The sequence below is a fragment of the Symphodus melops genome, assembly GCF_947650265.1.
Source record: "Symphodus melops genome assembly, chromosome: 9".
In the NCBI taxonomy this organism is placed as follows: Eukaryota; Metazoa; Chordata; class Actinopteri; order Labriformes; family Labridae; genus Symphodus; species Symphodus melops.
In genome coordinates, this window is record NC_136699.1 from 18,179,815 (window position 1) to 18,202,611 (window position 22,797).

Below are 22,797 nucleotides of genomic sequence, written 5' to 3' on the forward strand. Positions count from 1 at the left end.
AATATGATATGTAATAATCATTAATGCATGTAGGGCTCAAACCTATGAATACATAAAACCATGAATATTTCATTAAGATGGTCATGACTGCTGTAATAGTCATAATGTACTGTTCAATGTACATTTTTTTTAATACATCGGGTCTAAAACTTGTCACCATTCATATTCCCTCTGTCTTGTTCAAATCTAACCCGCATTAAGAACTAGTTGTGAACTGACACAGTTTTGTTTGCCTCAGCGTCTGCTGGGTGAGTAGCTGTCCACAGTGCTGAACAGAAGCTATACGACTCCCTGCTCATACATGTATATGGGGAGGTGGCTTTGTAGTCACTCACTAACCTGCTTAACCTACTTTCTACCCGCAGCCCTGTCATCTGTCCACAGAGAGGAAAGTGCTGCAGGATAAATATAGAATATTAACAGTGGCCGTCGAAGCTTCCTGAGAAATATGAACCCCACTGTGCTCTGTTGTTGTTCTTGTATCCTCACCCGTAATGCATCACTGATCATTTCTCTTTATGAAACCCAGCGTCACTCCCAACATGAACTCCTCATGTTCGGCCCATTAACCCAACTGGTAGCAAACGTGTTGGGACGCGCCTGAACCATTATTGAGATGAATATGAGCAAAATAATGACATTTTAAGATCTTAATTGTCCAATTATGTTGACAGCTGTTGTGCTGCATTGCAATGCCAGTTCAATTGCTGTTTCCTAGCAACCAGAACGGTACAATGCAATGATTTTCTGTTAAGTGGCGTCATTTTCTCCCAGCAAGACCACACTGTGTATTCTGAAAACACGTTTAGACCCACTCTGTGCTTGCTTCTTTAACATAAAGCTAAGGCGTCAATAAACTGCTCCAGTGATTTCAACTCTGGAAAAAGAAAGCTGCAGGTGTTAATGTATTTGTGTGTCGCGGGACGTGTGTGTGCATCTATTCACCCTCGAGTCGAGTCAGAATTTCGACAAACAAAATGATTTTACTTAATTCATTTTCATCCAATATGCGTCATCCTCAGCTAATCACTGAACATGCATTCTTTTCAATTATTTTATTATCAGGGGATGTAGAGGGAGAGCTGAGGTCGGGGAGATGTGGGGGAGGGGAGGGGAAAGCGGAGTCGGGGGGGGGGGGGGGTCTTGAAGTCTCAGAGCAATGGAGTATTAGTCTCATCCTGATGTAATTGGAATGACACCAAGAGTAAAGCTGGCTGATTTAGGGACAGCCTCTAGGCTTGATTTAATGCCCCCTACCAAAACTATACATTCATCTTTTTATCTTTTTCTCATTCACTCATCCAGACTCTCTGCCCTCCTCCTCTGGTTTTTTTTCTCCCCCACCCTGCCTCACACTCCATTCACTCCCCAGCTACAGCCATGTATCTCCATCTGTACTCCATTAACTGAACAGAAGCTGTGTGTTATAATATGTAAAGACAGGAGGTTATAAAGTTCCAACAGAGCGTGTATTTCTTACTGTTTTACTCACTCCTTATGGCATTTACACACTTGACTGGACGTGTTTTACTCTCACAGAGGTTTGGTTTAAACGCTGTATAAATATCTCAAAGCAAAGAAAGGGCAGACTAAGCAGGTGTATCCAGGCCAGGGTGCTGCGTCCCGGGGGTTTGTTGCTGCTCTGTCCCCTGACAGATGGACTGCCGGGCCAATCCTATTACTCCCATGTGTTTAGCTGCTCTTAATGCCAGGGTGGGATGCATGGCTAATGGGAGACAATAAATGTTTGGAGGGAGAATCCCAGGCCACTGAATGACGATCATCCTGATTTGTTTACTAACATGGAGGAGAGCTAACATAAGCCATAATGACGTGATATATTTTAAATTGTTGCTTCAGCATTGTGGAAATAAGTTGACGAAAGGATTTTTGTAAATATCTTCAACCCTCTGGTCTCAAATCATGTTGACGTTGGTGTTATTGTGGCCCAAACATACAGTATGACTTGGCTCCATTTCATCAGTTAATATAGACGTGTTGTCTGCAGTTTATAGTAATTCTCTATAATCCATGACTGCACAAAAATATGTTGGCTGTTCCCATAGATCAACAAAATAAAATGCTTCATCACACTACCTAATTAATAGCACTCCTGCACCACGCCTCCAACAAATAGCAATGTTGGCCAATCCACCATTTTCCTGCCGACTAAAATATCTGAACATTTGTGTGATGGATTGTCACTAAAATGCTGTACAATCATTCATGGTTCCCGGAGGAAGGAGCCTGTCGACTTTGGCGACCCCCCCAAAACCTTTTTTTGCACTACCATGAGAAATGCAAAAAAAAAAGGGCACATAATTGATGGTACACTTAAAAACAAATAAGTAAATTAATAAATGAATTGTTTTCTCTATGACATTTTAACCTTCAAGGTTCAGAATCTGAAAGCAGATGTTACACATTTTGTGGTTCTGTTTCTGTTTGTAGCTAGAGAGTTGTTGTTGTTATCTAGTGTTTCTGTATGGTTGTATACAAGTAAACAGTCCAAACGGAGAGCAAGAAGGGGTTGAGCGCATCAGACGTAATGCAATATGGGAATATTAAGTCTATAAACAGATATTTGCATTGAAGTTTAGTTTTCAATCCACTGTTGGAGTGTAATCAATGACTATTGTGATCAATGACAAAGCACAGAGAAGGCAGTCTTAGCTATATTTATGTTCAGATATTTGCAAAATCAGTAAAATTACCATTTTCAGTACTGTTATTTATGTACCAATGATAGCATGCTAAGATGCTGGTGGTTGATATAAAACCAGCTGAAACTCATCATGCTAGCACTGTGGACTCAACAATCAGTAAAGACTGCAGAGATTTATTCAAACACAGTACGCGTAGGTATTCCAACATGGCATTATATTTAATGTATAAGAAACTATTTCTCATATCCAGCCTGCTGCCATTTGCAGATATTGTGAAAGTTGACGTATTGTGTTCGTTTCTTTGACTCTTCTAGATACATAAAACAAGAAAAGACAAAGTTCAACATATAAGCCTTGTATGGTTTTCTTTCTCCATTCAGCCTAGAAACAACTCGTGATCACGGCTGCCTTGACCCTCTTAAACAAGTTCATATTTTTGTCTCTTTATTATCTGGAGGAAATCCTGTTTACATAAATTGACTAATTTACTCAAATCTTCTATTTTATTTATCCATGAGTTAAATTTGAATTTTTATTTACTCATTCATACAATTTGTAGCTCAATGATTTTCTGATCAATATTGGTTGAATATATTTAGTTTAGATTATTTGTAATCTACTATTCAGTGGACTTCAGTGGATTCAGTGGATAAAATATTTGAAAATGTTCTGTAGAGCATTATTCAATAAGTCTTTGATTGCAATCTTGATCTGTGAAGGACTGCAGTAATGGTGTAAAATTGTGCTGGTGTGGTCAAATATCTATACTGTGTGCACATGTTATATGGTGCTTGGTATGCAGACGGCGTCTTTGCTGCCTGTAGCCCTGTGCGGGAATCCCCAGGTCAAACAATTACCACACATCAAGGAAAGCAATTGGGCATGACTAAAATATCATTGCTGTGTGATTGTGTCCCTATGTTTGGGCTGCTCAGGCCTAATTTAACCCACTTTGTCCGTATGATCGAGGAGAATTGAGGACACGCTTTTCAATTCCTGGGGCCCCCTGAGCATTTCCTGCAAGCCTGCCACACGGCAGCTGGGTTAGATGCGCTGTCACTTGTCCCTTACCTAGCCAGGTGGGAGGTGTGGAGTGATGAGCGAGAGAAGTGAGGAAGCAGAGGAGAAAAGAGGCTGGAGGTAGAGGAGGCAGCATAATGTGAGACACGGGGGGCAGTAACTTTACACGTTCTGAGCCTCGGCTATAAGAATATAAAGCCGTTTTCACATTATGCACGAAATAAACATTTTCAGAAAATTTCAGGGCAGCCTGCCCCTGAAAGCTTTATGACTTGCTCTCTCACTTATTCCTCACAGCGTTATGTTTTCCTTGTCGGATGGGGGAGGGGGGACTCAGGAAAAAAGAGTGAAAGGATGCTGTGGACGCCACAGTGTATGTTTACAACAGATCCAAGATGGCGGAAAAATCTACAGAGTCCCAAGCTATGATGGCAGTTTTTGCCTTTACAATAATGCTACGATCAATAGGACATAGTCACAGTATACAGTAAATGAAAGATTGAACAAAAAAACATTCGAGCAAGAGAAATGAAGCAGGCAGCTTCATTATCTGCACAGACATTGTCTCAGTGGTCGCAGGCTCAAAACATCATCACTCCATTCACTTGCCTGTGGTGAATTGTAATGCATAGTATCTGCACTTCACACAGTCCTGACTTTTTGCAGAAATGTCACTACTGGGCTGGCTGAAACAAAGTCTGGATAAACTCAAATATTCTGCAAACCCTGAACATTGTTAGGACTTTAATGTATTGTAATACATTGTGTAAAGGCTACAAAGTGTTTGAACCTGGGATAGACATTATGGTCTCCTGTGATTTGAGCATCGACCTTAAGAGGATTGTTGCTTCAAGATCAATACATTTTAGTTTCAGTAACACCGAACCACAACAAAAGGTAACTTAGTTGTTTCATGTCTAGATTGTATATCTGCAAATATTAGAAAAGAGGCCCAGAATTAATCCAGCATGAAAAAGACTTTGGCAACAGTAGAAAGAAACATAATCTTTTAAAGCAACAATATGTAGGAATTTAGTTTGGTGCCCTTTGGCGCCCCTCGAAGGTGTCTGAGTCAAACTAAACACATAAAACACAGTGCTGTTATGACTCCCTGTCACAATCAACGTGCATTTGTTGACAAGCCGAGGGGCGGTGTGTTATAATTAGCCAATTTCAACTGACAAGGACCACTAATATTACCAGATGTTGCACTTATATGACTTTGCTACAGCCGGTTGTAGAGATGTTTTTTGCTTAAAAATTAAATTATTCATTGATCGGTAAGCAAACCTAAAACATACTTAGGTTCAATCAATGACTTTCTAAACCTTTTGAAGATGCAGGTAAACATGAGAAAATTATGATACAGCCCAATTTTACAATGCAATAATAATAATAATATCGTTGTGAATAATATCTGCAGGGATGTACACTTTGCCTTCGGTTTGTTAGCATGTCAGTTTTAGCATAGTTGCACTGTCGTTCATTTGCTGCTCTGTTTGCCCTTGAATTGCCCCTCGGGGACAAATAAAGTTTTCAATTGAATTGAATTGTTACTTTATGCCTGGATTCCTCCTTAGTCACTCTCTCTTTTTCTCCCCCGAGCTTCATCCGTCACCGTCCTCTTCTGTCTCTTAGCCTCAGCCATGATTTCAAACAGCACTAAGACAGGCTAACAGGCTTGTGCAGTAGAGCTGTTACACTCATCGCAAGACAACCGTGGATGGCGATCAAACTTAAAGTAGATCGAGCTATAAGCTTGCAACCTGGGCCATCTGTGGAAATAAGAGATACACTATTCTGTCTGTTGAAAGTTGTTGTTCTTTTAGTTTGTTTTAAAACTTAATTTAACGTGGTAAAGTGAAATATTGTTGCTTTAACAGGCAGAACCCTCAAGGAGAACCAGACGCATTGGACAGGATTCTGCTGTGACAGAATGGGCTGAGATAGAAAGATGCATTGAAAAAAATGCTGCCGAGTTTGTTATCCTTTTTCAACTATGTTGGACATTTTTGACAAAGCAGGAGACGAGAGGGGGAATAGAAGGGTGGGGGAATAATGGAAGAGAAGATTGGCTTATAGACAGGGATTGGATAAGGGGCAGGCAGGAAAATGGTGAATGTCATTAGTGGGTAAGCATTGATCCCAAGCTCCAGCTCCATGCAGCAGCTTCCACTTATTCCTTCATTATACAGTCAAATATAAGTGCCAACCCTGCCCTTCATCTGTCTGCATCTCCCCCTCACCTCCTGACAAACCTGAACCTCTGATCCATGCAGCTTCATTCGGCTAAATCCATTGTTTCTTTCACTGATTCCATATCAATTTCATTTCGTTCTTACTGCTCAGCTGTAACTTAGCCCACAAGTCTTTGTGTTTCTTTTGTGCTCGCAGACTCTGTTTAAATATTGATAGAGAATGGAAGCACCGCCGACTCAGCCGGGGTCAAGGATGACAGAGTTTCAGAGCAGATTTCATTAGGGGAGCAGATGACTGTAAATATGGAAGCATGTGAATCACGGGCCCTCGACGACCGCTCCAGCAGTCTTCATTATCCCCCCGCGTGGCTACCACCCTGTAATATATTCCGATGGCGATGAAGGTTGGAGGGTGATGGGGTGTAAAATAGCATGTGTAGGATGGCCCCTGCTTTTTTTATGGTATGAGCAGCATGCCACTCTCACAGCCAGATCCCCATTAGTACAGGAGCCCAGGATTGGGTGTGCAAATGGTTGCATGGATTAGAGAGCTAATGCGTTTAGGAGAGGGGGCTCCACCATCTCTTTATTGCTGCTGCTGCCTGTGTGTGTGAGTGTGTGTGTGTGTGTGTGTGTGTGTGTGTGTGTGAGTGTGTGTGTATGTTGATTCTCGCGCAGGGGAGATGCCCAGTCCCTTTGTGGAGCTGAGGAGATTTAGGGTAAAGTGAGTAGATAAGGGCAAGGATGCACAAAGTGATGAAAGCAACACACACACACACACACACACACACACACACACACACACACACACACACACACACACACACACACACACACACACACACACACACACACACACACACACACACACACACACACACACACACACACACACACACACACACACACACACACACACACACACACACATCAAAGAGTTTGACCAGAAGAAGATTGCTGGATGTGCGTGGTGTTATTAAACTCGGCATGTAAATGAGATCTTTTCCTGAAAGAGGTGCAGACGGCGGCCCTACTAATCTAATTAATCAGCGTCTGGGTTTTTTTTTTTTTTTCTTTTCCATTTTCTTCTGCCCTCTTTTCTGGTCCTCTTTGTCGCTCTCTCGACTCATCATTCCTTCCCTTCTTTCTGTCTGGATTTCTCTGAATCTGAACTTTATGTGCCCTTTCAAGTGCTTTGCAAAGCAATATGTGATTTAATGTGCTTTCCATGTCACAAGCCTCTGTTGTCTTCTACTTCTATACGTTTACAAAGAGGAGAGCATAGTCTCACTACTAAATGCATAGATGCCTCTGCAGCAGCATGCAGGGATGGTGATCTAGCAGGGTTAAGAGGCAACCTGCTACTAGACCATACGGCAGCTGTCGACTTTGAATGCAATGTTTAAACTCCTCGTCTGTGCTGCTGGTGGTTCGAGGGAGCGTCATATTGGCTGCTTGTGAGTTTTTTAAAGAGCCAGGCAGGCAGCAGCATGGGAGGGGCCCTGCTTTGCTGAACCGCAGAAGCAGTAGCAGCAGCAGCAGCAGCAGCAGCAGCAGCAGCGCGGTGCGTAACTACAGTGGAGCTCTGCGCAATGAGTCAGCTTCGGGATCACAGGCGCCGGCAAGTCAATGAATGAAGACAGAAGAGGAGAGCTCTGCAAGATCTGGAGACAGAAAGGCGGTGTTCAACTCAACTCTGGACAGGAGAATCTGAAACGGGGACACAGAAGTGATCGGAGCAAGCTTGTTGACGCATAATCCCACCCGCCCCGTCGGCTCTGGGAGGGGGCAAATCTAGCCTGCCTTAACTCAAATCCTGCCAAAGAGATTAACGGAGTGAGCTGCTGCAGGTTCAGAGCCAGCAAGAACACATTTGATACGAGTTTATTTTAATATTTCGTTGAGGTTTATTTTTAAAGAATTCTCTGGAAACAGAGGAGCGAATGCGCGCATCATTAGGCGATTGAATTCCCTGTTGGATTCGGCACTGTCACTGCGCCGCGGACAGAGCGCGTTTGGATGCGTTTTGAGGTGTGGACAGGACCTGTTCGTGCATCATCATCATCACCATCATCATAGCCGGTATTTTATCAGGATTGTGTTGCTTCCATCGGAGATCTGGAGCCATGACAGGCCCCCCGCTGGTCCCACAGCCCGCCTGCTGACGGTACCGGGCAGGATGGGAGCAGGTCTGCCGCGTTTAGGATCCCGAAGAAGCCGATTTATCAATGGAGGAGGAGAGTGACACCCGGAAAATTAACAACAGCTTCCTTCGTGACCACAACTATGCAACCGAAGGTATTTAAATCGATGATGTTGAGTAAAAAAAAAAGAGAAAATAACTTGAGGATGTAGCCAGAGGCATGCTTGTATCGCAACACAACACAAGTCAATACATTGGATTTTATAAAGCAAGGCAAAATATATAAAAATGATTCGAAGTGCATATAAATAAAAACGTGCTTTACTGTTAATTTATTGGGTGATTTAAACATCCTCTTTAAAGGCTTTATGATGAGTCCTAGGTCACCACTAAGGTATATGAATGCACATTAAGTCTCGTCAGGCACAGTTAAAGATGTCACAGAGGTACAGAGGAGGAATATTCTGGCCATTTGTCACAAACATGGAGGCAGTAGGGCGCGTGGTGTCAATAGAGGATGATGAGGTGGCTTCCCATCATACCTGCTATTTCGGGCTGACTATCTTGACTGATGGGAATCAGGGATTTAATATGTATTAAAGGCAGCAGTGGAATAAAAGCTTCTTTTTACGGTCTGTGGAGAACATGTGATGCAGTAGAAATGATTAATCATGAAAGATTAGTTTTTTTTTCTCAGAGGGGAGAGGAGTCTGTTGAAATAATTACTCAGGGACGGAGAAGATGTCCTAATTTTAAGAGGAAACCTCGATTTATCTCCCCCTCTCTTTGGCACACCTCACATATACTCACACACTGGGTATTTCTACTGTACATACTCCTAACTACAGCTCTCCACAATAGTTTTTTTCTCCCCTGCAGCCTCAAAGCTAGAAATGCAGCTCCCTGCACATGGCTGTTTTATTTGCGTTTCCTCCTCACTGACCACACACATCACCCTCTTGATTATCAGCCTGTTAACTGTTTGATGCTTAATAGTTCCCCAATGCTCCACCAATCAGTTGCATCTGTCCTCCGCAAGCTGCTTAGCTCATTGATCAACATAAAGCATTGATTTACAGGTAAAAGCCTCCATTAATCTCGTTACCAGCTTGGGTCTCCATTCAGCGATTATGCAGATCGGTTATGGACGTTTACGGCTGTGCTAATATCAGAGAGACAATAAAACTACCGAGCTTTTCATTGCAGCAGTTAGAACAGATTTTTTATATGCACACTAACCATAATCCCATTATGTGATGCTGTAATGTAGCACGAGACATCCACTCTAGCTATACCACGTCACATTTTAAATGCGTCTTTTACTAAAAGAATCTGATGAAATATTATGTGCTTTTGTTGCAGTATTTTTCCATCCTGATAAAGGATATTTTTATATACATGAGTACGTATTGTCTCAAATGTTTAGTCATAATTATGTTCTCTATAGTTCCATGCTTTTAATTCTTAAATGGACTTATTTCAGCCCCAGCAAGATATCTTAGCAAGATATTAAAACATAGGAAAACAGCATAAACATACTGAAATGTGAAATATGACTGTTGAAAGAGTCATTTAACAATCATATGCAGCAGCTCTATGAACAATAGATTGAAACTATAGGTTGTTGGAGGGCATGTGTGGCTGCAGGGTTGGTCAGAGCCAGCAGCTTCTTCCATTTTTTAACAGCTATGTAACTGAAGTCAATACAGGTTGTAGAGTGACAAAGTCTCGGCTCAGACGGCAGTTTTTTCTCTATCCTCCCCCCCTTTTTTTTCATTTAAATGTACAACAGCATCATCATTCGTTCCACTCCTGCACTTACAGATGATTTGCTGTCACTCCTAAACACACACAGGCTGGTTCAGAGCGAGAAGTGAAGGAGTGGGGGTGGGAGTGATGGATATCTTTGTTTGATGTGTGCTGAGATAAAAAGCAGGAGGGGATCTTCTGTCTTGCAGCTTCTCTCTGTTTCGCTCTCTGACTCTGTCATATTCACTGGATCGAGAGAGAGAGAGAGAGAGAGAGTGCAGAGAGTCACAGGGTGTAAATGTGTTTGTCTGCTCTGCTGCACATCTGCGCTTTCAGACAAGAGGGGGCTACTTTTGTTATTTTTTTATGGCTTTAATTTATGACTGATCGTCACAGCTCATATATCATGACTGAGCGTGTCTGTCTGTGTGTGTGTGTGTGTGTCAGAGTTTGCCCATTTATTCCCTGAACCCTTGTCTCGTAAGTGGTGTGAAGCCAGTCCGCAGCCAATGATCACACAGGTCTGTGTCTGGGTCCATTGCTGGTCCTCGTAAATTCAGCAAAGTGCACATGTTCCATCAGGCCCAGTGATCAGACCACACACACACACACACACACACGTATGTACCACGTATGTACACACAGGTCCCTTGCTGGGATTCCCCTCAGGCCATGCTTGCCCACAGCAGCAGGACGCTTTAATGATGTCACATTTTAATGATGTCATAGCTCTGACCTTTGGCTTGCACCAATCCCACGCCTCAGTGGGTCTGTGGGCGGGTACATTGACCCGTTGGTTACACGTACATAATGTGCATACATCGTAAGTAACACTTTGCTGGTCGTCACTTTTTTTGTCATCGTTGTTGTCTAGTATCTGATTTGCGTTCTTCCACCAGATGATACATCAACAATTGATTTGTAGTGTCTGACTGCAGTGATTGTATGTTGAGTCAATGGACTGTTACCTACAACATGGGCCACAGTTACATTTCCATAATGAATGAAATCATCAAATAGCAGAACACCACAGTGTGTGTAAAAATGTAAATAGCTTCCCCGCTGTGAGGCAGGACCTCACCTAATGTCTGCTGCTGTATTGATTTCTGCTCCTTTACAATTTAGCCACCAGAACAATGACCAAAAGATCTAGTAGGACATGTAATCCCTTTTCCTCTCTCTCCACCACCCCCTCGTTCTCTCGTTCTCTCATTCTCTCTCTCTGCTACATACACGTCTGTCTGATGTGACTACAAGCTAGTGTGTGATGTGACCCCTCCAGCCCTCACTGAATACTGATGCAGGCCCTTAACACGGAGCTCACAGCCTTTATTGCAGCTGCTGATGAGAGCTGAGTCTGTGCCAAGTCAAACGGCCTGGGGCCACACTTTAGGACCCCTGCACTAAAAAAGACTTAGCCTACCATACCCGCAGGTCCCATCCATTATTCACCACGAAACACTCAAAACGCTGAGCCCCACCTCGCCACATAGCAAAAGAAGGATATTGTCTGTGGGGGTGGAGGGTGCTTAACAGCAAGCTGTGAAGTTGGGGCGAGTCACACTCCTTATTCAGCAGCTGCTTTCATCTCCTGATTATCTTCTTATTAAGTCTGCAGCTCCATGAAATTTTAATGAGAATTTATTAGAGAAAACGGGCGGAGTTGCTACTGTAGAACAATTAAGAATAAATTCCTATTTTTTTTCTCCCACTTCCTGGGTCGGGCGCTGCTGTGATAGACGTTCTGTACGGGAGTCAGTGGGTGCAACGTTAGCCTGGAGGCCAAGCAGTGTTTGACCTTTCTGGACTTTATAATGGGCTACGTTTGTATGTTTTGATAGCTAATTCACGTGTCCTCCCTAGAAATTCTCTTTCATGTTTTTTGGCGATAAGGTCGCTGTAGAAGAAGGATCTCAGTGTGTACAGACAACCATCTCATCTTTGATTCACTCCAGCCTTGAAAACAGGAACATAAAAGGGATTGCACCAAAGCAGCAACAGACAGACAGACAGTCGAGAGGAAGAGACAGCTTTTGTTTTGTTGTGCTGGATTATAATTCTGCGCGCCCCCGCTTCCCCACCATCCCCCTCCTACATCTTCAATTTCTAAGAGAATACCAAATAACAAGCATTTGGAATCATCCCTCTTGGTATTCATGTTAGTGCGAGCGCAAATCGATCTCTGATTTCGCCACTTTCCCCTCACTTCTTTACCTCCTTCTTGTTTCTTGGCCCCGTCCTGTTATGTCTGCAGTCAGATGTGTGCCACGGCGAAGTGTTAATGAAGTGTGAGAAGTGAAGCAGTAACACGTCTCGCCCATTTCACCCTCAACTCCCTGGAGTGTGGGGATACAGAGAAGGACGCACACACAAAAGAGGAAGGGTTCTCACACACACATACACACACACACACACACACACATGCACAGACACGTACGCATACACACTCTGTTCCACTCTCAAGGGGCTGATCCTGCAGAAACCAGGTTAATTAGCTTGTTCACTCCAGATCTTACAACGAGTCGTACTCTTCAGATGTAGAGAGCTGCATTGTGCTCTGTTGCTTTGTGTGCGGCTAATAAAGCCTAATAAAGCCTTAATCAAGGCTACCAGACCAGCAGGTAGGAGGGTGTGCTTAAAATTCTGATTGATCTCCATTGTTGCTCGTGTGAAATGAAGCCATTATCAACTGCCTTTTTAAAGCACACGAATTGTGAGAGGCGGAAATGTTCATTTCCCACATGCGCGTTTGTTGTTAAAGACGCAGAGAAAGTGTACGCGCTCGACATCGTCGATTTATATTGACAGTGTGTAAGGAAGGACCTGATTTGTCCCCAGGCCTGATCCGTTGACGCAGGCAGGCTCAGCACAAGTGCAGTAATCCTCTCCTCTGAATGTCTAACACTAACAAAGCATCTACACGACACCATGTCGCTAACATCGCTTTTCCTACTACCTGGAATTACTGCCAGCACTTATGCAACTTGCTTTCCGTGTACGTGTCACACCATTTCGGGGCTGTCTTTTCTTACACAACCCTGCAGTGCCACAGGATCAAGCCTTTAGTTGGGTTTTGTTTTTTTCCTTTCTCACCCCTGACAGGATTACATGCTGTCTAGAGGTTAGCCGTGGAGCTCCTATTTTGGTCGTGGCCTGTGCCGAGGAGACTCTTTGTACAATCTTTTATTGACCTACTTAGAGCAACAATCCTCCCTGTACAGTCTTTCCCCCCTTTTTTGTTTCTTTTAGCGGCCCTCTCTGTTGTGCGTGATAGATGCTGCACGCTGGGGCGTCTATAAATACATTCAATACACTCCCTGCCCTGCCTGCGTCGCTGGCTCCTCGCACAGCGTTTTCATTCCAGAATCAATGCATATCTATGTTTCCATCCAATCAGTCGGACTCATGATCCTATATTGCTCGCTGAAGGGGGGTTACTAGGTTCAGAGTGAGGGAAACACATACGGGCAGAGCACAGATTTGCTTTATTTCAGGCATACATGCTGAAATACACACACGCAGGCATGTCTGTTATTGCTGGTGATGGATGCGCGTTATCTCGAGCGTTCCTCACAGATGCATCAAGAAGCTGCTGACCTGTCTGTGTCAGAGCTGGATGACCACAGGATTTATGAGCTTCATCTCGTTATGGTCTGCCGATGAAGCGGCGTGTGTGCGTGTGTGTGTGTGTGTTGGACAGAAAGGGACAGTGTGTGTAAGTACACATTTGATTAGCAGAATCACCAGGCTGCTGCTAAATCCAGTCCACCTCGAACCTTCTGATGTATTAAAATCAGAACTGACGCAAGCGGAAAACATCCCAGAAGCTCCGCCCTCCTGCGACTCAGCTGCTAATCAATTTGTTCCCGATAATAGAATTTTTATCTCAAATAACTGTATACTGGCATTCAAAGACAAGCCCGTCAGTGGCAGAATATATTGTCTCATCAGGTTTGAATACATTTGCATGAAGAAAAAGTCATTTAAGGAAGCATTCCATCATGTAACTGCGGTTTTTGCTTCGCCAGCTCTCCCCTATTCTTTATTCACTGAGATGATTTAAGGATGTATCCGTGTGTAAACTCATTAAATGGCACCCATCAATTACTGTTCCTCCTCAGTGACTTAATGTGATGATGATGAGGGAAGAAGGGAGAAAAGGGGAGAGCAAGGGAGAAAGGAAAAAGAAGAGTGAAGGACAAAAAGAGAGAAAGAGCTTTGATTTGAGAAAGCTGACCTCTAAGCCGATTCCATTCGATTCACACCAGTGACTTGTCTGATTGTGTTGGGAAAGACACTATTGTGCAAGTTGTGTGTGGTGTGAGTATGTGTGATGTGAGGGTGCAAAGGGGTTTCAAGAAATCCCTGGGCATGCACAAGCTGATTCATGCAAACACAGAAAAAGCTAATAAGTCCTGTGCTGAATTTTTGCGTTAATGTGTTTGCATGAGTGTGTGGGTGACAGCAAAAAGGTGTGTCAGTGTGGGGTTCCCCCAGGATGTAATTAGGTCAGAGTGTGTCTTGTCAGTGAAACATTATTAGCTTCTAGATTCCAACGTGATTAGGATCCCCCTCCCACCTCACACAATTATTAACACCAGGCTGCAAGAATCCCTCTGGTATCTCTCCTGAATGCTGTTTGTAATGCAATGAAACAAGGCGAGGACACACACACACACACACACACACACACACTCAGACACATGCCGCTTAGTCATTTCCACAATGCACAGCAGCTTTATGTGAGGAAGAGTCTAGAGGGACTCCATTGTCTAAAGTTGTGTGCTGCTGCTGCTGCATTGAACTGCACACACTCCCCCAGATGCAGTAGCAGGTTTTCACTCTATTGCAGCACTCTCTCTGTCTGCTGAATTACAGCTAGCATCAGCAACTAAAGACTGAGAGCTATTGGCACACACACTCGTGCGCACACACATATATACACCCCTCTGACTGCCGCTAGAGATGGAAACGGTCTCCATAGCAACATACCCCTCTCCTGTTCAGCGCTCCGCCAGTAGGTCCACAGAGGGCGTTGGGGGTACAAAACAACAAGCTCTCTCTCTCTCTCTCTTTTAGCCCAATATTATTGCCACTGTTAAAAAGAGGGACAGCCTCTCCTGTAGTGTGTTTTTGCATAGTGTGTGTGTGACAGACATTATGCTGTGCCTTTTTGCCTGGGGCTGTATATTAATTACAGTCACCATTAGCCTCTCCTGAATCAATGCAGATGTATGTCTATGAGGAGGAGAGGAAAAGCAACATTAAGGGTAGGTGTCTAATATTTACTTTTGGGGAAACTGTAGCTGTGAAGACACACAGAGACAATTCAGAAAAGGAAGAATATTTTGACTGATTGTGTTTTACTGATGTATCCCGGTGATGCACTGCAGAGAATTGAAGTTGAACAGTATGCCTGACTTTAGGCTTTTAGAAATTATTGTCCCAGAGGGGAAATTCTTTTTCACCAGAACAGTACATTTTAAGGGCTGCGCGCCGACAAAACATGACATGGGGACATACATGGGGGACAACAGGACATACAGTGTATACGATTATGAGAAAACGGGAGAGTATGCTACACAAAAAGACATATCTGCAGCATACGGTCTCCAGGGTTACAACTGTGTTTTTTAATGAAGGAGCAAAAGGGCCACTGAGCAGCACGGGGTCCTACAGCCAGGAGGAGAGAGGGGAATGGCATTATTAGTGTAGCTGCAGAGTGTCTTAAAAAAGCAGGAGTGCTATTAAACGACACTGATTGTCTCACTTCACTCAGACAATTACTTGACATCATGCAGTGACTCTTGCAGCCGTTTCTCCTGACCCATATTTCCCCAAATAAGGGTATCTGTGCTGGAGCATCCTTTGTGAATTCATCATGAGATTCCCCTTCCCTTCCTCTGACATGTCTGAAAAGATCTTTCGCTTTGTCCGACTCATACCTTGACAGCTCTGTGCACATCCATGCTGACATTTTCTTTCCCCGCTCTGCTTTGCAGCTGACATTATCTCAACGGTGGAGTTTAACTCATCGGGGGAGCTGTTGGCCACCGGGGATAAAGGAGGCAGAGTGGTTGTCTTCCAGAGGGAGCAGGAGGTAGGAAATGCCAACAATGCAACACTGATTATGCTGATTGTAAAATTGTTTGATAGAATTCAGCAGAAAATATCTGACAACCACATCTAGCAAAAATCTCCACAAAGAATCTGAGCTGGGACTCATTGTTTTCAAAGTGTGTTACACGGAGGAGCACAGATGTATTCTGAATGCCAGTAAAGATTTCATGGTGATGAAATTTGTCTTTGTCAAATGACAAAGACAAATGTATGCAAATGACATACATATTATATATTCTATAATAAGGTGCCAGAACAAGAATTTCACTGTTAATATACAGCAGACATCTCTACATTACGTTATCTTAACAAGACAGCATGGGATGCTAGCGCCTCTGAGAGGCTTAGTGGTGCTGTGAGCTAAATGCTAACTACATCATCCTCATAAGCACACAGTGATTATGCTAACATGCGGATGATGAGCAAGCATGCGTTTACTATATTCATCATTTTGAAAGTTGCATAGTAGCAATCTCTACCGTTAGCTAATAGATAAAAAAAAAAACAGAAGTAAAACTGAGGATTCATGTTACGTTATCTGCTCTAGATTCAAAGCCTAAGAACGCAGCTGACTTAAGTCATGAAGCAACAAAAAGTTTTAATATCTGGGAACAATTAAAGTCAGAATTAGTTCGCCTTCTGGATACTTTTAACATATATTTTATTGTAGACCGTAGATTGTTTAAAGAATGGTAAGCTAAAGACTGCGCCTCATGTAGCAAATGTCTGAGAAGTGTCATAGTTTTATTTGATGCTATAAAAACTTGATAAAATGCAATGATTGACACTACAGCACAACAGCAAGAGAAAACATAAAAAACACGAACAAAAGATTCACTGAATTTCTGTTTGTGTGTCTGCTGCAAACTGAACAAGAATCAGCTGTGCACTACACTGATTTTCACTATTTTGTCTGCATGTTAAATGTGCGTTTTGGTTAGCTGAAGATGTCAATACCAACATCAATACTGCGGCTCTTTCAGCAGATTCCTACTGCGCAGATGCTGGTTGAAAATGAAGTCAGAGCCCACCTCAGGGATACTTTGGCTTTATTCTGTTTAACATGAAGAGGCTGAGGCGAGCTGCCCATTTGTAACTGTATACTATTGGTTGTACAGACTTTACAGCTGTGTGATAAACTTTATTCCTGATGTCGACTCATTACTTCTCAGGATAGAAAATTACAAGAACTATGACAGTGAGAAGGCAAAAACACTGTTTACGTGAGGGTTTTTTTTGTAGCACACGTGTTATTTTTGTATTGCAGCTGTCGCAACCTGCTGTTGCTTTCAGGGTTGACTGCCTGGTTCAAGCAGCATAAACATTAAGTTCTGCTAATGAATATTTCTGCTGTTTGGATAAGCATTCCCTTCTCCAATAATAAATCGACTAAATTGACATCGATTTTATTGGAATAACATGACTGTCAACTTCAAAAAAAAACAACAACAACAACCTGAAGTTGTGTAGCCCCTAGCATATACAGTCTATGATCTGGACCATCCCTTCACACGAAGCACACACTAAATTCCCGCTGCTAGCATGGCAGATTTAAAGCTACTGAGGGTACAATTAGGTATTGAACAAACTTATTTTTTATTACTTGATTTTTACACAAATATTCATTGTTGTCACAAATGTGTTCTAAAGAGTTGGCTCTTAGGCAGTTCAGAGAAAACGGATCATTCACTTCCTTTGTTTCTCCCTTCGTCCTACTCTTTCAGAGTAAGAGTCAGCCCCAGCGTCGAGGGGAGTACAATGTTTACAGCACATTTCAGAGCCATGAGCCCGAGTTTGACTACCTGAAGAGTTTGGAGATTGAGGAGAAGATCAACAAGATCAAATGGCTTCCTCAGCAGAACGCCGCCTACTTCCTGCTTTCCACCAACGGTAAGTATGTTATCTAAGGAGCCCCTGGTTGTGCAATGCAAATAAACCATTAATCAGTTATATTAACATGTTTAAATGTGGGCATTTTAACCAATCAACAATAATTTATATAGCGCTAGTTCATAACCAGTGTTATGTTGAGAAGCTTCATTTGGTTGTTATTAGTTAATAAAACTGATAACATAATTTTTTATGTTATATCACGTGAATGTCTTCTTGACTTTTGTGTGCATTTATTGTGCTTCAGTGAGAAACGCCACCAGCAGACACATTTCGGATATAAAAGTTCATGCATGGCTGCCACAACAGGAACACACATACATATATCAACGTGTGCGCAATCATCACACACTATTCATGCACAGTGACACACACACACACACACACACACACACACACATCAGCAAAAAGATGTCTTGCAGATTGCCGGCTTCATGCATGGCTGCTACAGAAGTGCTAGCGGTGGCTGGAGCAGATGGTGGAGAATCCTGTGGCGATGGCCTCGCTGCTCTGACAGCAATATTCACAGCGGAAATTAAAAGAAAAAAGAAAAACCAGGCAACTACCTGACTGCCACCGCCGTCGACATCCCCTTCAGTAGAGCGAGACGATGGGATGTAACTGGTGTCTGTGCGATGCAGATTGAAACACATCCAGATGGCTTTTTCGGGGGGGAGCGTACACTGCAGTCGGGAAATGTCGTCAACTTGTAGATTGATATCAGTGACATGAAAATGTTCACAGGAGCCACCATTCATCATTCTTGCTGGCTGTTGCCCAGCTACATGCCAGATTGGCTGCCCAACCCCCCCCCCCCCCCCGCATCCATCTTGGATCAGTGATTCACTGTAGTGAGCTGTGATCTAACTGTATTTTGCGTTTGTGTGCATCTCTGTGTGATGGATCCATCTCAGACAAGACAGTGAAGCTGTGGAAAATCAGCGAGAGAGACAAGCGTCCAGAGGGCTACAACCTGAAGGATGAGGATGGGCGGATCAGAAACCCGTCGACAATCACCTCGTTACGGGTAAGATCAGGTTTTACACGACCTGAAATGTCATGGTCATGGTTCTGCTTGTGTTTGACAGATTTTACATTCGGCTTGGAGCCAAACTGCAGGTTTAGCTGAAGACATATATTCCAGATAAATCTTAAAAGGCCACAAAGAGAGACTTTCAAGAAAGAGGATAGTAGTTATAAAACAAAAAAACAGTGCAACCATAAATATGAACTGAAACTGGTCAGTTTTAAAATCCCCTGAACTGAGTTCTCAGAAGTCCATGTGGTTCCACAGTGATATTACACTGAAGCACATCGTTGTATAAAGTGTGACTTATGATCATCGTGTCAATGCAAGTAACATTTCACTTGACCAATCATTCAACACAATGCACTTATATAGCACCAAATCACAACAAAAGACTTTACATTACGAGCAGGTCAAAACCATACTCTTTCTGTTTGAGACCCAACGTTCATTCAGCCAGCAGAGCTCAGTTTCATTAAAGTGTGGAGCATCAATAATAACTGGACCTTTGAAAGGGGAAGCTTTGTAAAAGCACGCCATCATTGGTTAGGGTTAATGAAAAGGCTGAGCTTTATTACGCCGTCATTTAAAATTCTCTCTTTTTTTTCTGTTCTCAGTTTGCCCATGGAATAAAATCTGAGAAGTAGAGCTGAGTTAAGCTGATTAAATGAAAATAAAGCATTGAGTCGTGATGCAATGAATGCCTTTAAGCCTCGATAAACTTATTAGCAACACCTACTGGCGTTCTGAACTGTGTCCATCAAAGTTAATAGAGATTTCCTTTTTTCTTTTTTTTAATATCTGCTGATTATGTTCTCACTTTCAACACTCAACCACAACCATTCAACAATTCTGAATGTACACTCAGTGGGAAAGTGAGAATGAGTGATTGTAATGTGCACTGAGGTGAAGACCATGAGGGGATCATCCTCTCTGACACCCCCCCCCCTTCACCCACACACACACAGCCACCCTCTTTTCTTATCTCACTCCACTACCTCTTTAATTTTCACACAGAGCAGGCGGGCACGTAGGACAGCATTTGTGTGTGTGTGTGTGTGTGTCTGCCATAGTAGATTAGTGCTGTGTTCTGCGTGTCCGCTTCCTCTTTGTCTGGCTGGCCAGGGGATCATAGCAACCTGGAGGACAGGCCAGCACCGTGGCAATCCTGTTTAGGGTCTGTGAAATCTGCACATGGGGAAAAACAGGAGGAGGAAAGCTCAGGAAAATATTTCGAAATGTATCCCAAAAAAACAGAAAGATCAAACAATGAGTACCGGTACTCGTTTTTATATCGTCTCAAGTCTTCCATTCAGGATACAATGAAAAGACAAATAGCATAATGTTTGTGCTTATTATCTATTTCAAAGTGGGGGAAACTTCAATGTGGTGGATGGTGTTATTTGAGGATTCCCTTTTTTTTAAGTGTAGAAATATGTCAATTCAAAATACTGAGTCTTAAGGAAGAGATTCTTCTAAGGCCAGCTGAATAATGTAACTGTCAGTGTTTGAGGTTAGGGGTTAATACGGTCCGTGTCTCTTTGGACAACCAGTGAAAGACATGGAAATGAAGTGACACCCATGGAGATACAGCAGCCTGCTGGGCTGCCATGTCTCTCTGTCAGTGCCAGCAATGAACGAGAAGCAAAGAAGAAGAAGAAGCAGTCGATTTGTTCTTCCCCCTCCTTCCTCTCCCATCGCTCTTTGTCTGGGTTTTATCTGGCCAACGGGGGGCTGCATGCAGGCTGGTGCTGAGTGTCTTTGAAGCCCGAGCAGTAACTCTGTGATTGTGTGTGTGTGTGTGTGTGTGTGTGAGAGAGAGTGTGTGTGGGTGTGTGTGTCTTAATTCTGCAGAGTTCAGTTATCATTCCTTAGCAGGGCCTAGCGAAGTCCTCGGGCCATTTTTCTCTCCACCTTTTTTAGCTTTCTCTCTTTTCTGGCTTTCTTTTGCATTAAAAAAAAACAGGGGTGAAACCTTCAGCACTTCCATGAGAGAGAGAGAGAGAGAGAGAGAGAGAGAGAGAGAGAGAGAGGGAGAGGTGTGATCACCGAGTATCCATGCAGCAAACAGATTTCCTCTGATTGAGGCAGCTCATCAAACAGCCCGGGAGCCCTGCAGTCTCTGTTTCATTAAGATTTGTGGAGTAAATGTCACATGCAACCCTGAAGCCATCTTATTGTGGCTCGCACACACACTTAAAAAAAGCACACCTACAAATCCACACACTGAATACTCACACAATAAATTAATGCCCAAATTCCCCCACAGGCATGCACATTCACACAGCCACAGATTTCATATCGAAGAGGTTTCCTGGATAAAAACATAAACCAGCATCAAAGTGCGTTCGTCAGTCGATCCCTGTTGAAACCCAGAGAAGCCTTCAACAATGTATTTCTTGCATTGGTTCTGTATTTCCCATTTTCCCTCTCTAAACTGACCTCTCTTCAATGACAGGTGCCGGTGTTGCAGCCTATGGACTTGATGGTTGAGGCGACAGCCAGGCGAGTTTTCAGCAACGCTCACACCTACCACATCAACTCCATCTCTGTCAACTCCGACCTTCAGACGTTCATCTCCACCGACGACCTCCGGGTGAACCTGTGGAACCTGGAGATCACCGACCGCAGCTTCAGTATCCTCTTACTCGGGATTGTCCGTAAGGAGCAACGCTTGTGTGACAAACATTTGAATCAATAGCTTTCAGGCAGTGGTGGGAAAAGGACACAACTTGGGTCAAAGTATAGATTCAATCAGATATGACTCCAATACAAGTGAGATGCGTAGTGAATGTGCTGCTTAAGTTAAAGTACTGGAATACTATATAATCATTCAAACTACTACAAACTGAACTTACATTACATGTAAGTTTAGTTTGATTGTACCAACTCCAAAAAAGTGGCAACAATATTGGGAACAACTCAATGACCTGTCAGCCAGGCTTTACACAGTTTCAGAAAGCTGCTTACAGTCTAGCCATAGATGCTCAGGTGGAGAATAGTTAGAAAATAAACTGCCTGACCTGAGTGACATTTGCTCTGCTGAAGTACAGATAATAATTTCTTTGGACATACCAGCTGGTAGCCGAGAACACAATCCCAGGTGGAGTCGCCTCGGATGCAGATCAGAAAGTAGCAAATATTTTAATAACTTAGTAGGCCAAAGAGAAGGGTTCGATGTGATCAGCGGTTGCGGCAGACTTGATCTGTGGGTTGCAGTCAGACCTCTGACTCCTTTCACCCGTGTTATTTTCACTCTCTCCTTAACGTCACACTCTTATCCACTGAACTGTCAAAAAAGATGCATTCAAATCTCCAAATATGAATCCTAATAATTTAGATTTATTTGAAAAATATGGGCGCTACAAAAGGTAAAAACAGCATGTATTTATCTAGATTTTCTTCACAGTCTCAGTCATCCACTGCATGTCGGACATTTGTAGTTGTTCCTTAGTTTCTACCTGTCAGACATCGTGGACATCAAGCCAGCCAACATGGAGGAGCTGACAGAGGTGATCACCTCCGCCGAGTTTCATCCCCAGCAGTGTCACACCTTCGCTTACAGCAGCAGCAAGGGCTCGATACGCCTGTGTGACATGAGACAGGCGGCGCTCTGTGACAAACACTGCAAATGTGAGTACCATTAGAGAGCACTCTGAGATAATGATGGAAGAAGTAACAAGAGAGAGAAAGCCAACGTCAGGCGATCCAACATGAACCATTGTTTTTTTTATTTTTTTATTCTACTGTTTCCTTTTATGTCCACGTTCGCACAGCAATAAACAGGAGATGTTTATTTCATGTAGCTGTAGACTGTAAACTCCTCTGATCATACAAACAGATCTCCGCAACCTCAATGAAACAAAGGTTTAACATGAGAAGAATTATTCTTGTGAAACAAGTTTGGAAAATTCCAATTCATTTCAATCAAAAAAATAGAAAATAAAAATTCATGAACGCTTACAAATATGCAAACATCGTGTT

The 22,797-nt window shown here is 43.1% G+C and overlaps 1 protein-coding gene across 2 annotated transcripts in view; it reads left to right on the forward strand.

The window, feature by feature from the left end:
* Positions 1 to 22,797, forward strand: part of ppp2r2ba (protein phosphatase 2, regulatory subunit B, beta a) — a 45,414-nt gene that overhangs the window by 16,976 nt on the left and 5,641 nt on the right. Inside the window, exons 1-6 of one of the 2 annotated variants that reach the window (XM_079352555.1) lie at positions 7,341 to 8,182; positions 15,779 to 15,876; positions 17,621 to 17,786; positions 18,701 to 18,813; positions 21,272 to 21,449; positions 22,282 to 22,446. In XM_079352555.1, the coding sequence (XP_079208681.1) occupies positions 8,113 to 8,182; positions 15,779 to 15,876; positions 17,621 to 17,786; positions 18,701 to 18,813; positions 21,272 to 21,449; positions 22,282 to 22,446 (790 nt within the window). In that variant the 5' untranslated portion in view covers positions 7,341 to 8,112. Of the gene's footprint in view, positions 1 to 7,340; positions 8,183 to 15,778; positions 15,877 to 17,620; positions 17,787 to 18,700; positions 18,814 to 21,271; positions 21,450 to 22,281; positions 22,447 to 22,797 lie in introns of those variants that run through there. The other variant, XM_079352554.1, reaches the window with a different exon arrangement.